The sequence below is a fragment of the Schistocerca americana genome, chromosome X (assembly GCF_021461395.2).
Source record: "Schistocerca americana isolate TAMUIC-IGC-003095 chromosome X, iqSchAmer2.1, whole genome shotgun sequence".
Classification (NCBI taxonomy): domain Eukaryota; kingdom Metazoa; phylum Arthropoda; class Insecta; order Orthoptera; family Acrididae; genus Schistocerca; species Schistocerca americana.
In genome coordinates, this window is record NC_060130.1 from 746483293 (window position 1) to 746501067 (window position 17775).

Here is a 17775-nt window from a genome sequence, read left to right on the forward strand (position 1 = left end):
TAGTGTGTGGACATACAAGGTGAGAATGTGAGTCTCGTGGGAGGCGTGCACGAGATAGTCCCTGCAGTTGCACTATCCTCTGTGCCCTTGGTGGCTCAGATGGATAGAGCGTCTGCCATGTAAGCAGGAGATCCCGGGTTAGAGTCCCGGTCAGGGCACGCATTTTCACCTGTCCCCATTGATATATATCCATGCCCGTCAGCAGCTGAAGGTGATAATATAATTCTAATAACACTAAACTGCTTCTCCAACAATGTGGGAAAATCCACCGATGTTTTCTTCATGTGAGAGGTAAAATCCAATATATTTGTGGTGCAAAACAGCCACAGGACCTGATGGTGTTCATTATGCTAGTTATTTCGCCTTACTGAGGCACTGAAGGGGTACTACTTGATTGTTTTATTAAAATCTGAGCTCACTAACAATATCCTAACATTTGGATGGAGACAATAATGCTTCCCCTATTGAAACCTGGCAAGAACCATATTAGTCAAAACAGTTGACAGATGGTCAACAGATGCCTCATAGAGGCTCTTGAATGCCGAAACCTGAGCTACTGTGAATTTGGAGGTTCTTTCTCCACTCCGAATAACTTAACCCTACTGGCAGAGGGCATACGGGCATACTGCGCTACCCCTGTTAATTTAACCCTAGTGGCAGAGGGCATACAAGAGTCAAAATAACTTTGTTGTTTTTTACCTGGTATAGGCGTGTTTCTAGATGATTTAATGAACTTCTGCTTGTTAGCAGCCTTACAACTGTAATATACTAGGTACAGCTGACCATGGCAGGTCTACAAAATTAGTCCTAGGCCAGTTTTAGGTTTTCACTGAAGAAAATTATTTGTATCTTTGCATTCGTGGAGGATGGGAGGATTAACTCTCCCTGCAGTCGTGGTCCAGTGAGACAGCCGTCCTTGCTCGTGTAAGCCAGACCTGCTTAACAAAATTGAAAGGGTTGGGGGTCTTAATATGTACGAGATGTACATAATCAAGAAATATTGCTTGTGAGGAAAGGCTTCTTTGTTAATTTCACGAAATGCACATGCTCATATTCAGCAAAGTCACTGATGACAATGGTGCTGAGTGACCTAAAGGTGATCCACACAGCCCCCCCAGCAACAACCAGACATGATCAGCCTGCTCATGAAATTTATATGATTTAATAGTATTTTGTTGAGTGTTTTCAGACCACATCATCTGTCTGAAATAGGAAAGCATACAGCAGTTCATTGCTTGCTACACACTTATTCTAGAAATCCAATTCAGAAAATTTTCTTAACAGTATGAGAGGATAGTGAGAAAAACACCATATACTAATAAATGTGAAACCTAATAAAATGAGAAAAATCTTGATGAATTTAAACTAAAACAAAATCTTCACCACTGTCATTTCCATGACAGTATTTTGCTTTTTGGTGGTATGGAGAGAGTTGTTTATGAAATGTTGGAATTTTTACAATTTTAGAACAGTTCCCCCAGCATGTAACTTAAAAAGTGATATTATTTTATTATGAAAGTGTGCCGAAAAGTAACACCTCCAAATTTTTCGTGTGAAAACTCTTAAAGCTTTTTAAGTGAAAGAAACATTATTAACATTCTACATCTCTCTTCCTCATTCTATGTATTTATTTCTCAAAATAGCTACCCTGACAATGAACACATTTCTCCCAATGATAATCCAGTTTGTTGATACCATCAATTTAGTATGTTGGAATCCAGTGACAGAGCCGCAACCTCACCTCTGTTTGCAATGAATGCTCACTATCAGTATGAAGTCCTTGAAGATGTTCTTTAAGTTTTGGAAACATATGAGAATTTGATAGGGCCAAGTCAGGACTGTATGGAGGATAATTGATAGTGAACCCAAGGCATCGGATTTTGCAGATTTGCAGTGCTCGTGTGCAGTTGGCATTTTAGTGCTGAAGGAGAGGGTGTCCACGTGTGGATGAACTCTTCGAATTCGAAACTCGATTATGACACATTGTTCTCACATGCTGGCATAGTTTTGTTAAACACAGTTAATTTACACTCTACAATTTGGAGCCTTCTAAAGATGTAGAATTTTAATAAAATTTGTTTTATTTGAAAAGCTTTAAGAATTTTCAAAAAATAAATAAATAAATAAAATTTAAAAAAATTGGAGACATTACTTTTCAGTATGCCCTTGTATTTTTCTGTATCTGAAATACTATCATAAAACAATTCCATTACACAAGAAATGTAATAAAATATAACTGAACTCCATAACTACTAAGAAACTCCAGAATGAATTTCCACTCTGCAGTGGAGTGTGTGCTGATATGAAACCTCCCAGCAGATTAAAACGGTGTGCTGGACTGAGACTTGAACTCAGGACCTTTGACTTTTGCACACAAGTGCTATGCCAACTGAGTTACTTAAGCATTACTCATGACCTATCCTCACACCTTTACTTCTGCCAGTATCTTGCATGTTTTAAACTGCCATAAAGTTTCATATCAGTGCACGCTCCCTTATGGAGTAAAAAATTTGTTCTGGAAACATCCCCTAGGCTGTGGTTAAGTCGTGTCCACAAGATAATCATTTCTTTCAGGAGTGCTAATCCCACGTATTTCATGGGGGAATTACTATGAAGTTTGGGAGGTAGGAGATGAGGTATTGGTGAATATAAAGCTGTGAGGATGGGTTGTTAGTCATGCTTGGGTACCTCTGTTAGTAGAGCACATGCCTTTGTAAGGTAGAGATAATATCCCGAGTCCAAGTCTTGGTGCTGCTCAAAGTTTTAATCTGCCATGAAGTTTCACTAAAAAACCCTCTTATGCTTTTTGTAGTTTTACGAATAACTGCAGAAATGTTTTGTTTTCAGACATGAAATTAGTAACTCAGTCTAAGGTAGAAGGATGGGATCCCGGGAAAGAAGCATAATTACCAACCTTAATCTCAATAAAAATTGCATTATAAATAATCTTATATTGCATAGAGGTATGAATTGTCGGTTTTCCCAGCACAATAACAAAATCCTGCAGCGACATTTGATTGCAAACATATTTAGGCAATGTGTGGATGCTATAGTGCGTATGGCTGCAGTACAGGAGTTCAGGCAATTTTGATTCGTGCACTTTTGTTCCTGTGGAAACCACAGTAGTTCATGCAAAAAAAGGGGCATCATGTGGATGTACTGTAATATTATTATTGTTACATCATCATCATCATCATCGAGTGAGTGGTTATTATATGTAGGTTGTACCTTAAATTAATTACATATTTTACACTGGTTTACAATTATATAACTGAAGTTCATGTAGTACAGTGAATTTATGTGATCATAATGCCACTGTAACGCAGTTCACTATTTATATTATGTATTGTGTTAAATTTAGTTGTTTTAGTTTTTTTCTGTTACAGGGATATAAATGGAATGACCGTTTGTTTTAAAATGAGGTTCGGGCTTACTCAAGAAATTAATAAAGTGCCTACAGCTGATCTTTTTCTAAGGTAAACATATGTGTATATTTCTGGTTGCCCAAAAACTCAGATCAGGTAGTTTTCTCACTTTTAGTGTGATGCTGTTTGTGAAAATTACAACACCGAGAAAGACATGCGAGTCAGATATAAATAATACCACAGATGGTTATGGTTATCAGTTTTGATCGTGCCTATGTGTGTGTGTCACTTACATTGTGACAAATACTTGAACCTAAGGGTTTGATGAAAGTAATAGAATCTGGCACTTTCAAAGTTCATGGTCTTTAGTACCATACATCACTGTTTATAATTTTAACAAAGTATAGGCTGGGGTGGCCATTTGTTCTGGTAACAAATTGGACAACCTAGGAAGCCCCATCTATGTCTGTGTAAGCCAGTGTTTGTGCTCTTCTGCAAGTTTGTTGCTAACATGTGGAGAGGCAATAAAAAGCAGACCAGGAAGCCAGCACAGAGTCTCATTTCGCTGTCTTTTAGCCCAATGTCCAAAATCATTGTTTCATTCCTGTACACAGGTGCTTGTGTACCAAGAAATTCATGATCTTAAAATCCCGTGTCACCTCTGATGTGAGAGTGAAATTCTAAAATAAGTATGTTCCGATCCATGTTGGGTTATGACAACAACAGTCACATAAAAATGTGAGCATTTAAATGAGCTATAGTGCTGCCCAGCTTTCCATCACTACATTCCACTTGTTCCACTGTCAATACATTGATATCGTTAAAGCATAAAACATTCAAAAGATTTGTGTTAATTACTTTGACACTATTTGCTAGAACTTATTTACTTTACAATATCCATGACATAAGAGCAAGAATCATCATAGTAAACAATGATACTGGGGAGAGCTTCTCTTTTTGATACATTTCTCAATAGAACATATCAGAGTATGTTCAGCATCATCAAGCTCAATCATTCTTGGTAAAATATAGTCAGCACAAGCTATGCCGTGGTTACAAATAGAACAGTGATCCAGAAAGTGCAGAATAACTTTATTTTTGTCTATGCTAGGTATGCTGTGTCATATTTAATGGGCATAATTTTCACATGTGTGTCAGTAATACTTTTCATTATGGCCTGTTTCATTGTTTTAAGCTGTATACACTCCACTAGTTGTATTTTTGTTGTTACTGTGCATATCTGAAGATGGCCATTGCTGATGGAAAACAGTAGCCTAAGGACGTAACAAGTTTGTGATCATAGACAGAAATAAAGAAATTTATTCTAAATATAGTCAATTTTGTGACTTGAAGAACTTTTTGATTATACATTATGTGCAATGGTTTCACTAATCACTGCTTGAGATCATTTTCAATGGATGTGAGTCACTAGATGCAAATGCCACGTAGCTATGGCTTATCTAAATGCATGGCAGAGACAGGATGTCTGCACAATGATCCAGAGGTGCTTAGTGCACTGTGTCAGGTGGCACAGTACCACTGCAAAAGAATGGAATGGCAGCTGTTGGCAAGACACACTATACAGGTATTGCCCCAACAGAAGCTGAGAGAGTGGGGTGTCGCTTTCATTAACTGGTTCAGCTTGCCCTCTATTTAGTGATGTAATTTTTCTTATGCACTCTGCAGTTGGTTACATCTTAATTCTTTATCTGTCTATGTTAATGAAAAAACAGTGGAATGTACAACATAGTCATGTTTCTTATAGAAACGTGCTCTATAATACCTCTTAAATGCACACCGATTTTCTTGCCAACTCTTGCACTGCCTCTTTTGGTTGAGTACATGCTTCCAAGAGATGTATTTCCTCACATTTTTTCATGCAGTGCCTTATGTCTTGGCAGAAATATTCTTCTGCAAGAGCTTTCTAGAAGCTGGCACATCACGATTCCAATGTACACCAAAATACCATTCTTTGTGCCTCGTATTAAGAAATGTTGTCACATTTCTTCAGTACAAGCATTGACAAAAGAAGCTATAAAATCAACCAGTATGGTGACATTTCTTCTGATACCACAACTGAATTTACAAGGGGTGAAATTTTTTAACATAGACTGAAATTCCTGATTTAATTAACATTCAGTAGTTGACATCCAAGATTAAATTGGAACATAGCACAGTTATTAATTACATACAAGGTGTGATAAATACGATGAATCAGTTTGATCTGTTGAGACAAGAAGCGTCTAGTGGGAATACACTCTGACTTGACAGTCAGCATCCAGAGATGGTAGAGTGAGGTGGTGTTTACCATGTTTGACGTGCATAATTGATTTTAAACAGCGCATGCTCACTGAGTTATGTTTCAAGTTGCAAAAAAGTGACAAACTTGTGAAATGTTGAAATTGGTGTGTGGTGATAATGCTGTAACTTTGAAGAATGTTTACAAGTGGGAAGAGCGATTTAAAAGTGGAAATGAGTCGGGAGAAAATGGGCAATGTTTGAAATACCCATTAACTTGAAACCAAGGAAAAAACTGAAAAGTGGCAAACATTGTTCATTCAAACAGCCGAATAACTATTCAAGTGCTTACTTAAGAATTTAGCATCTCGTATGGATCCGTTCAAGGCATTTTAACCGATAATTTGCAAATGAGATGAGTTAGTACAAAATTTGTTCCCAGACTTTTGAGTTGTGAACAGGAGGAAACTTGTGTGACAGTTTGTGTGCATGGAGTTGAAGGATCATCTTCATTCAGAGTTCCTAATGGAATACCAGTGAATCTCCTCACCCTAAAAAGTCACATCAGTCAAAATCAAATATTGAAGTCGTGCTCTTTTGAATATTGAGGTCATGGTGCAATCAGAGTTCATGCTGAGGGGAACAACTGTAAACGCTGAATTTTACAAGGGTGTACTGCAATATTTGCAAAAAGATGTTCATGGAAAGAGACCAGAAAAATAGGACAGTGGCTTCCTTCATCAGGACAACTTGCTGTACCACACATCGCTTTAGATTCACAAGTTTTTAGCCAAAAAAAGTGTTCCTGTCTGTCCACATCTGTCTTATTCACGAGATTTAGCATCGTACAACTTCTGGTTCTTGCCAAATACTAAAACTGTGCCTAAAGGAAAAAAAAAAAATTGACACCATTCCTGGCATTCAGAGGGTCACGACAGAGCAACTGAATGCCCTTCCGAAATAAGCCTTCTGGAAACCCTTTCAGTCATGGATTCAGCATTGTTAGCCAAGGACAGTACTTTGGAGGAAATTAAATCAAATTCCATGTACTATTTTTACTTTGTTTGTGATAAAATTATTCACTGTCTTTCCTGATCACACTTCGTATATAATTGCTTACAGAGGAGTACTTCTGAAACATATACTTACTGCTTATGTAGCCATGTTACACTCAGGTGTTCACCCTCAACTATGCTTTAGTATTGAGCCATCATTGTAGACATATTTGTAAGCTGTTCTGCAGTTGTGGGAATAAGATAGTGGCTACCCTGCACTATGGTCACATTGCGTGATACATACTGGCTATTCACTATATGACTGACTCTGCACGGCCTGCAGGAACCAAAATATCATGGTAAGACACTCATTTCCTGAAGGTGTGTAAATCTTGCTGCCATGTTCAGACACACATGCTGATATTGCAGCTTTCAATATTAATAAGGCATGCTGCCACTTATTTGACTTTTCCACTTTGGTTGATGGAGCCTCACTGGCTTAGCTTGGGATAACTATTCTTTGTAGGTGTTGTGATTTTCACAGACATTAGTGTATTTTATATTCAATAATTGGTAATATGTTTAGAATGTCTATCAACAGTGCCATCACATATATTTATGTACAGACATTTAGAAATTTAGTCAATATTCCAAGCATTGTGAATGTCCTGAAACATCACATTTACATTTCAGTAGAAACAGATATGTAAGTCCAACAAAAAGAAGATGAAAGTTTCTTAGGCTTCCACTATTTGTTGCGATTAATAGAGGTGTTTTGTATTCCTTTCACAACAATCACTTGAAACTTCCCACTAAACTACAGGACACAGGCTAATTTTCTAATTTTAACTGTGGAACTTTTTATTTTTTAATGAATGTTTTTAGGTTTCAAAATGACATGGACTATTTTATAACATTCAGGGTATTGATTTCATACATTTGAAACCAAGTTTGGACACTTATTCTTATACTATTAGAACATACTTAGTCTTCTTACTGAAACTTAATGGTGTGTTTGTCAGCTATTCTTGTGTCACTCTTTTTCAAGTTATAATGTGTTGTAGATCTTTGAACTTGGTCAGAATATGCCAGAAGAGGTCATATTGTGCCTGCAACACACAAACATTATCATTTTGTTACTGCTTACACATGAAACATCTTTCATAACATTACCATACCTTGATCGTTTTGATTGTATTAATATGCTTTCATAAATTATTTTTATTGGCACTGTAGATAAATAAATAACCTTCCTCCACAAAATAAAATATTATACTCTATTGGCAGTTTTGTGGATCACACTGTTATTAAATCTACCACTCACGTTGTGGATTGAATGATATTGTGACTGATGCAAAACAGTCAGTTACAGGCCTCACAAAACATTCAGCTGAAATGAAATGAAATGTCGTGTGGCTAGGGCCTCCCGTCGGGTAGACCGTTGGCCTGGTGCAGGTCTTTCGATTTGACGCCACTTCGGCAACCTGCGCGTCGATGGGGATTAAATGATGATGATTAGGACAACACAACATCCAGTCCCTGAGCAGAGAAAATCTCCGACCCAGCCGGGAATCGAACCCGGGCCCTTTGGATTGACAGTCTGTCACGCTGACCACTCAGCTACCGGGGGCGGACAACATTCAGCTGTAAACAAAGAAAGCTACACTAGTGTTTCTCCCATTGCAGAAAACAGTTATCTGAAAGAACAGTGTCTACATCCTTTGACTGTTGTCAGATGTAAAATTATTTTAGTATACAGTATTGATCACATATTTGTTGTGAATAATTTGTACTAAACTCTTAAACATGATGCATGAAAATGTTTTATTCTTTCAGTTTAAATGCCGGACATGTCGTGCAAGCAGATTTGAACTCGCACTCGGCAGGATACCCATTACTGCCTCAAAAGCCACTGACAAATAATGTACCATATCCAGTTGCACCTAAGCCAGCTTCTGGAGAGGATTCTCCTCATGAATATGAGAGACTGATAAATCTAAGGCCTTCCAGACCAGCTCCTAAACCTCCAGGTGGTACTAATTCGGCAGGTACCAATTATGCAACTCTTTCTGCATACCAAGGTTAGTAATTATATTTTAAAGTAATTCTTCGTAGTAGTGTTATGTGACTAAATTTTCAATTAATGGTTGGGTAATTGATTTCAGTAGATTAATTACCTTTTGGCATGCACACATAGTAATTTCATGCTCTGGAAATGAACTATGTTGTTCAAAAGAAGGGGGGAGAGGAGGCAAGTGCGATTAGGACCTGCACTCTCAGGTTTCCGTACAAACTTAATTATGTGTATATGTAGTTCATCTATAGGTTTTCATAAGTGAGTTTGCAAATATCAAAATCTGTGACATAAATGGTCATATTTTTTGATTGTATTGACTTAGAAACGTACACTTTTTACACCACCAAGGGGCCATAGGCAATTGGGCATGACATAAATTTCACCTTTACACCTCTTCCTGTTCCTGAGAAAATGGTTCATGACAGACAGACAGACATATGGACAACAAAGTGATTCGATCCTATAAGGGTTCCGTTTTTACCAATTGAGGTCCAGAACCCTGAAACGGAAGGAAAATTAAAGTTTAATTTCCCTTGTGAATAAATAATATTTGTAGAAGATTATTTATAAAAAAGTTAAAACTGTGTGTTGGACCAGCGATTGATTATGGACAGTTATGTTGTGTGGAAAGTGTTCTTAGGATAGAACCACTTGACCCTTATCTCTCAGACCTACACCAAACTACTGTGACCTTTCCATTGTAGAATAAGAATATCTGCCAAAGAAAAAAATATAAACCCATGTTGAGTAAAATTATTCTTTTATAATTAGTGGTAGAAAACTCTCGGACTGAGAGGGGTAAATATTGTTTAATCAAACACAGATTAGTCTAGGAGGTATTATTCTGCAAGTTCAGCCACAATAGTTTCTCATCAAACATTATTTCACTTGCAATTTAAATGAGCGGGGTAATTATTTTAATACAAGGACATGATTATGGTGGCATGTGCATGCCTTCATGTAGTCTATTTTTCATCAGACTTTGTCCATGTTGTTACCATTCATGCTTTGCTGCTTTTTATGAAGTACACCCTCATTCTTAATGAAAAATGTTACTACGATATGATGACGTTTTTGTGGGAAGTTGAACTAATACAAATTTCTAACCGAGGTCACCATAAAATTGCAATGTTTCAATGAGATTAGTTCCTGTCTTTTTCGTAGTGTTGTAATGTTTTATTCTTTGTTATGTAGGGAGACTCACTTCAAGGCACAAGCAGTATGTAGCACCTGATGTCACTCAAACGCTTTGCGAGAAGACAAGAGTGAATCTCATTCAAATGTTTCACATATACTAGTATGCTACGTCAGTTTCACACACAAATCTTTAGCCATCCATGTATATTGCATAGCATATAAATGATACTTACTTGATTTCAGCTGTTGTTTTTATACTGTTTATAGTTTTCACAAAGAAGTTCAAATTTTGTTAATTCGTAGTGTGGTCCATATAGGTTTTGAATTGTGTGTTCTTCAGGCCAACAGTAATAAGTTATGTTTTGGAGTAAGGCATTATAACCTGAAAAATTCAGCAACATTCTGCCATGGACTGTGAACTAATATGAAATTTCTTGACATATTAACGGCACTGTCCATGAAAGGCATTATCTGGATTAGTCAAGGCCTGACACTATTAAGACTGATTCACACTTCACAGAACAGAATGGAATGTCATGTTAAAACATTCAGCAATGAATTTCAAATGGCAGTTTCACACAGGCCATCAGTGGCATGGAACAGAATGGGGCATCATCATCGAGGTTGTCAGAAAGCAAGTTTTGACATTTATGGTGGTGGGGGAAACAGTGTCATCATCTGCTCACATTGGAAGTTACTTAGTTTTGCTGACTTCACTCATGTGGGAATTTTGCTTTGTTTTCATGACAAATTGCAAATGTTCATTAATAACTTGGATATTTCTTCCTTTGAGTGTTCTGCCATAAGAGAGGTGGGAAATGATTTATATTTTACAATAACTGAACAGAGTTGATACCTACACTGTGTGTAAATAACATAAATTGATGAAGCAATTTTCATTAAATTATGTTTTAATAAATGAACAAGTCAGCTCTATTGAAGGAGGAAAAATACTGTTGTTTATGACACTATTTGCTACATAAGGGGAAAAAATAATGGATAAGATACAGGCCGTACGTATTCCCATATACATATTGTTTAATGTGTTTGTATGTATATATTTTCACTAGCAAATAAATGTTGTTTTGAAAAGTTGTTTAACTTCTTAGCAATTTACCATGCACAATTAATGAAGAACATCCATTATGAAGTTTGCTTTGGCCATTAATAAACTTCATAATTGTTACTCCCTTAATTCCGATACTACACTTAGACTTCTTTTACCATGGTTGGGGTCTCGTAACCTTACTTCCACCGTTCAGTACTGGGCTGAGCAAATTGACATCTTCGTCTAGTGTGAACCCTTCACCATTTGACTGTGACACTGCGTGATGACACTGCCTGATGGTCCATTCCATTCCATTGACATCTAGTGTGAATTGGTCTTTATAATAGAATTTTACAGTATTTTTGTCAATTCTTCTTCTTCTTCTACATTATCATCATCATCATCATCATCTTAGTATTCTTTTTTCTGCATTTATATCCAGGTATCATTTACAACATAGTTTTGTGTGATGAACACTCTGTTGCAGTATGATTTCCTGAAGCCGTAAGTGTTTTTCAACACTTTGTTTGCATTAATTACACCACAGTGAAATATCACAATTTAGCTCAAATATAGTGTTAATTAAAATTTCAGTTATATAAGTGTTCAACGTAAGTTAGTTTTATTGAGCTATTGATAGTGAAATCCTCTTGTAATGGGTATGTTTTGCATTAAGATAGTGGCTCAAATTAAATTTTTGTGCTATTGTAGTCTCTTTAGTATACTGTTCCTGAATAAGGGATGAAGCTTGTTACTGCAAGCGTACTAGTAACTTTGCTTGAATATGCAGAATATTCTTTCCAGCTGCGCAGGGTAGCTGCGTGATCTGAGGTGCCTTGCCATGGCTCGCGTGGCTGCCCCCATCGGAGGTTCGAGTCCTCCCTTGGGCATGGCTGTGTGTGTTGTTCTCAGCATAAGTTAGATTAAGGTTTGTAAGCCTTGGGACTGATGACCTGAGCAGTTTGGTGCCATAGGAACTTATCACCACCACCACCACCACCACCACCACCACCACCACCACCACCATTACCATTCTTTCCAGCAGTAACTTTACTTGCCGTGTTCTAAGAGCATGATGAGTTTAAAAATATGTAATGTTATTTTCAAATGCACTCCATCATATGTTTACTGAAACTCTGGAGTACGTTGAACATTCAGATGCAAGTCAGTCCTAGTCAGATGTGTGTTGAACACCTGTGTAAAACTTCTGCCCATTGGATACATTACAGTGTGAATCTGTAATACATTATTGATCTTCAAGCTGTAAATAGCTACTGTCAATACAGAAACTGTAAGAGGCATTTTCACACACTCTACTATGTGCCTATCAAGAAAAACAAATGGTACATTATCTTTTACCACAAACAACAAACTAGGTGATTGCCCAGTTTCCACCACACCTGTAACAGTACGGTCTAACCTACAAATGAGTTACAGTGGTCAAGTAGAGAATATTGGGTGACACTTTAGATACAATGCCTTGAATGTGTAGGCTCAAGCATTGTGAGAAATCCACAGTATCCAACCACAGACACAACAAGCACATAATGAGACATAGTGGATTGGATAATCTCATTGTACTACAGGACAGAAAAAAATGGGGTTACTGGAACTTTCTAGAGCATCTGGAAACATTGAGACTAAAAAAATTTGCTGATAAAGAGAACTCAAGAGAGCACAAGCACTGCCATAGCCTTTATTATTTCAGCAATTTATCGGAAATAATTTTAGTTTCCGCGGTCAGTTCTTTTGAGGTTTCAGAAAGTACATCAGTGTTTTCATTGTAAATCCTGAATGTACATGTTAGTGACTGTATGCATTATATCTTAGATGTTGTATTATCTTTAGTGTGCATACTCTGTGGGTTTTTTTTTTCTTCTTCATATAATATGTGTGGACTGTGCATAAGTAATGGAGCATACATGATGTCCTATGAATGGGAAAGAGAACATTCTCCAGAGAAGATCCTCAGAGCAAGAGAACCTTCTCTGAGAAAGTTCTCAATTTTGTATGGATAAAAAATTTGAAGCATATTCCCTGACAGGGGAGTTCCTTTTCACTGCCTCCCCTCCTCCTTGAGAAGGTTCTCAGTGTGTGTCATCTGCCACATTCAGCACAGAACACATGCGTAATCATATATTTAACTCAGTTGCTCAAACAGGCAAACTATTCAGTGTACAAATAAAGAACTGACATCAATGTTTTTCGGAAGAGTTGCACATTTTGATTGTGCTTTTGTGTGTAGTGACAAATAATTGAGATGATTATTCACAGATTACAGAAATGCATTTTCTGATGATTTTACTGAATTTTCAACATACGGGAAACTTTCTGTTATTGAAGTTATGTGAACACCTTATGTGAAAGAAGTCTTCAGATGATGAGAGTGTTTTGATAAGTCTGGTAACTTTCTGTGAAAGAGTGAGACATATTTGTCATGCCTTCATGGTTGATAAGCTAGGTTGTTCCAAGGCTTTTATAAAGAATTTCAGCAATGTACAGTGTACAGTTCATTACTGATAGCCATCAGAATTGGTCAGTGTGTTGACTGCAATTGAAAATGGAGAAACCAAGGTTCATGCTGTTAGTAAAGATTTTCATTTGAAGGGTTGGACAGCCCCACAAATCAAAACAGAATTGGATGAAGTTCTCGCCGACTCTGCACCAGCATTGGATAAGCACTGAAGACAAAGTATTCTCCGGCTGTCCAGTTGAGGTCACCATTAAGGAAACCATTGCCAAATCCATGATATGTTAATCCAAGAATGCTTAACAAAAAATTGTGAGATTACTGAGACTGTAGGTATTTAACTGAGAGAGTGCGTAATATCGTGCATGGAGAATTTGCTATGAAGATGATGTGTCTGAGGTGGGTGCCGTGATTGCTCACAGTCTATGAAAAGTGCACATGGCACGACATTTCAGCACAGTGTCTGGCAATGTTTAATTGCAGCCCACGAGACTTTTTGCGCCAATTTGTGATTATTGATAATTACACACCATAGTGAAGACAGTAGTCAAAACAATGGACAAAGGCTTGTGAAAGTGTCGTGAAGAAGGTAAATGCCATTTTGTCAGCTGGTAAGGTGATGGCCCCTATTTTTTGGGATTCCCAAAGAATAATCCTCATAGATTACTTGAAGGCAGAACAATAACTGGACCCTATTGTGCTTCATTGTTGAATTGTTTGAAATGTGCATTGGCTGAGAAAAGACCAAGGTTGCACGCAATAATGCATTCGTTCACTTGGATAATCCACCATCTCACATATCAGTGATAACAATAGTGAAAGTATATGAATTGGGCTTTGGATTGGTTCTATATCTGCGGGCTTTGGATTGGTTCTATATCTGCCCTGTTCACCAGACTTTGCCCCAAGTGACTTCTTCCTGTTCCCTAACTTGAAAGTTGGCTTGCTGGGAAGAAATTTTCATCAAATGAGTAAGTGATAGTTGCAGTCAGTGGGTGTTTTGCAGGGTTCATCAGAACTTACTTTTCCGATGGGATGAAAGAGCTGGAGGGTCACTGGACCAAGTGTCTGTCCCATAAAGGAGACTATGTTGAGAAGTAAGGTGAGTTGTTTACGAAACAAACTTTTTTTTTTCCCTTTCTTTTTCACCATACTTATCAAACCACCCTCGCGCATCACATTTTCACCTACTCCAAACCAGAACTCTGTCAGAGTTTTCTAACATGCGATACTTTGGTTAAATATGATGCATAATGGTCTGCTTACAAGTCAAGTACTTAAACCGTTGTCTGTGTAGTTTCATTAGGAGAAGAAAGGTTGTGAGGTTTGTAATAAACTAGTTATTAATTTTTCTGGTCTGCCTACATATTTCTTACATAACAAAATATAACAACAATATTTTGAAAAGGGTAGATTGCTATGCACCATATAGAGGAGACTTGGTCACAGAGAGGCACAACGAAAAGATTGCTATACATTTTCTTTTGGCCAGAAGACCTCTTTCTAGAGTAAAAAACGTGCACACATTCTTGCAAGCACAACTTGCACCCACACATTTTTCTCCCTGTCTGTGACTCAACATTTCCTCCATGTGATGAGTACCAATATATCTTTTTCATAATATTACCTTTATTTCATCCTGGCTTTTTGATTGTTTTATAACAAAATACACAAGATTTATGCAGTGAGATAACATAATGAACATCTGAAATTGTCAGTGACACAGTTGTCTAGCATGTATCTAACTCGTGTACAGCAGCCTGAAAACTTGGGTGCTCTAAATAGCACAAAACGTTTTCATTTTCACTTTGTTTGAAAGGTTGCCCCCTCTCCTTTTATGATTGTCAGGGAGGAAGTTCGCCTGCCAAATGTTCATGTTGTTAAACTCGTATAAACTTCTACACTTTCTCTTTTGAGTATTTCTTCAGGTCATGTATATCTTTTTTTCACCATCTGAGCAATATAAATTCTGCCATTTTTACTAAAAAGACTTAGTAAAACTTAACCTCAACAGAACTTAGACGTATGCTATAGAGTTCACTTGAGAAAATAGAGAATATTCTCTGTTTATGAGAAGCTTCTGTCATTGTATTCATACAAAATCGGAGAATGTTCTTCGCATTGAGCAACTTCCCCTGCCCTTTTACTCAAGCCAAGAACATTCTCAGGTGAAATATATTCTCAGACTTGCTTTATTCATGTGAACCTGAGAATGTTCTCCAAAATTCTGAGAATAAAGTACATTCTCCATTTTATTCGTATGGCCCATGCTGTCATATATACTAAATGTTGCCGAAAACAGTATCCTGTGAAGTTTATTTTTACATATGAGATAGTTGCTAATAATTTAGTCACATTTCTTCTCTTAGTTTCCTGTAACAGAGTATTGTGAGATAACAAACTTGCTCTTTCACAGAACAAATATGTAAATCACGCCACATGAACCTGATGACATTGCCCAGAGTTCAAAATACATTGTAATTGATAAGTAAAATGTGAGTCACTGAAAGCAGATTTATTTATTTTCATAAAATGTAGTCAAAGAATACCCATACAGATTAAATGCTGTAAAAATTGTAACAACATTGAAAGCTATAATTTGTGCTTGGGCATGACAATGTTTCTTTCTTCTCATTTGAGTAAGATGAATCCAAGAGTGAATGTTTTCCAAAAATATCTTTTAAATTTTTATAAGTGTTACATAAAAGTGAACATGATGATTAAAACCTTGATAACAAGAAGAGATACTGTGTCCAAACAGTTTTGTACATTATGAGTGTGATAATTTAAGGAACCTTGTTTAAATACATCTGTGTCATCGTTGTGAATTCATTGTCATTGGTCATTGTTACATTCAGCACTGAGTCTTTTGATAGGAAATCATTTATGTGACGTGCATTCAGTCTGCATTTTAGCTGAACACTACACATTGTGAGCTTACATGTAATTCTCAGGAGTAGAGGACAAGTAGTAGCTCATCATAAGCTGGCCATATGCTGTTGATTATCTTTTAGGTCTCACTTTGTCAGGAAGTGATTTAGCTATGGCCTATCATAGACTGACTATGCTTCAGCAGTATGTTCTTAATCCTGCAACTCACCTGCAGCCTTGAGAAGAATTTACATAATTTCTTACACAATCTTTTGCAACTAGTTCTTGAGTCGTCTTTCAAACCAGACTTGGTGGTATTTTAAGTAGGATGTTGACAGGTGAATTGAGGGGAGGGAGGAAGAGACATAATGTTGTTATTCTCTCACAAATAATTGCTGTATGTACTTTGTTCTAGGTTTGGAAGGTGTGCCTTTTGTACTGAATCCAGGATTTAACAACATTTCATTTATACAGTCGGTAAGTTTAGTTAAAGTTTTTGAAAATACTGGTTTGCCACCATAATTTAAGACATTTATCAGAACAGGTTTTACTTTTATGGAAGTTTCTACACTTACTGGTTAATACTGTAATCAAAATTCTCCTCCCCAGGATAAATTCCATCACAGAACAAATGTGATATTACAGTACTCTAGTTACTCTGTAGGATGTATTTAGATCATTAAATGCAATAAATTGTAATAGTTGTATGTGGCACAGTACATATCATTAATAAGAGTATGAAGACAGCCCAGTGGTAAACAGTGTCAGTTCAGTCTTAAAAGTAATGCATCTCATGTTCTAATTTATAATAATGTAAGGGGAAATGGGGGGGGGGGGGGGAGTGAGAGAGAGAGAGAGAGAGAGAGAGAAGGGGGGGGGGGGTAGGTGTGTGTGTGTGTGTGTGTGTGTGTGTGTGTGTGTGTGTGTGTGTGTGTGTCACGTTGACTGTATGATAGTACAATTATATGAATGTGAGTCATTAAAAACTTGTTAGAAAGGTTTAGGCTCAATGGTATTTGTTTACTATCCAAATAATATTAATGCAAACATAAATTTCTTATACCTAAAATTAAATTCATATTGTCTGCAGTCTTGATGATAATTCACGACTTCACTCTAGCAAGAGGATTACCATCCATCTGTGTGTTTTAACAGTATTCTGTATAAATTTGGAATTCATTTATAGCACAGACATAATAAAAGTATTTTTAGGAGATGGAAAATGTGGTGTCCTCATTTGCAACATAATCATCAGTAGTTTAATGATTTCATAAGCATTATGTGAGAAAAGACTGAATTGAGTCTCACATGTTCATTGTTAAACAAACACACGATGGCAGTCAATCAACACATGGCTGTTGCAAAAAGAAAAAAGAAAAAAAAGGTCATATGAGTTAAATGCTAAACAATACATGCTCTAGAAGATGTTTGCCAATGCAGATGCTCTTATTATTTTGTTATTCTGTAAGACTTCTGCATTTGGGATGTTATGTGTCAGCCATATAAACTTGCTGAAAATGGAAACATCCTGGATTCACATCAAGTGAGTTTAAATAATCTTGTTGGTACATTAT

The 17775-nt window shown here is 36.9% G+C and overlaps 1 protein-coding gene and 1 non-coding gene across 4 annotated transcripts in view; both read left to right on the forward strand.

Annotated features, from left to right (window-relative positions):
- Positions 1 to 17775, forward strand: part of LOC124554684 (multivesicular body subunit 12A) — a 51325-nt gene that overhangs the window by 18442 nt on the left and 15108 nt on the right. For all 3 annotated transcript variants that reach the window (XM_047128301.1, XM_047128300.1, XM_047128302.1), the window contains exons 5-7: positions 3387 to 3476; positions 8435 to 8679; positions 16617 to 16678. In XM_047128301.1, the coding sequence (XP_046984257.1) occupies positions 3387 to 3476; positions 8435 to 8679; positions 16617 to 16678 (397 nt within the window). The remainder of the gene's footprint in view (positions 1 to 3386; positions 3477 to 8434; positions 8680 to 16616; positions 16679 to 17775) is intronic.
- On the forward strand, positions 84 to 158 carry Trnat-ugu. The gene has a single exon. It is a non-coding gene; the product is annotated as a tRNA-Thr (tRNA).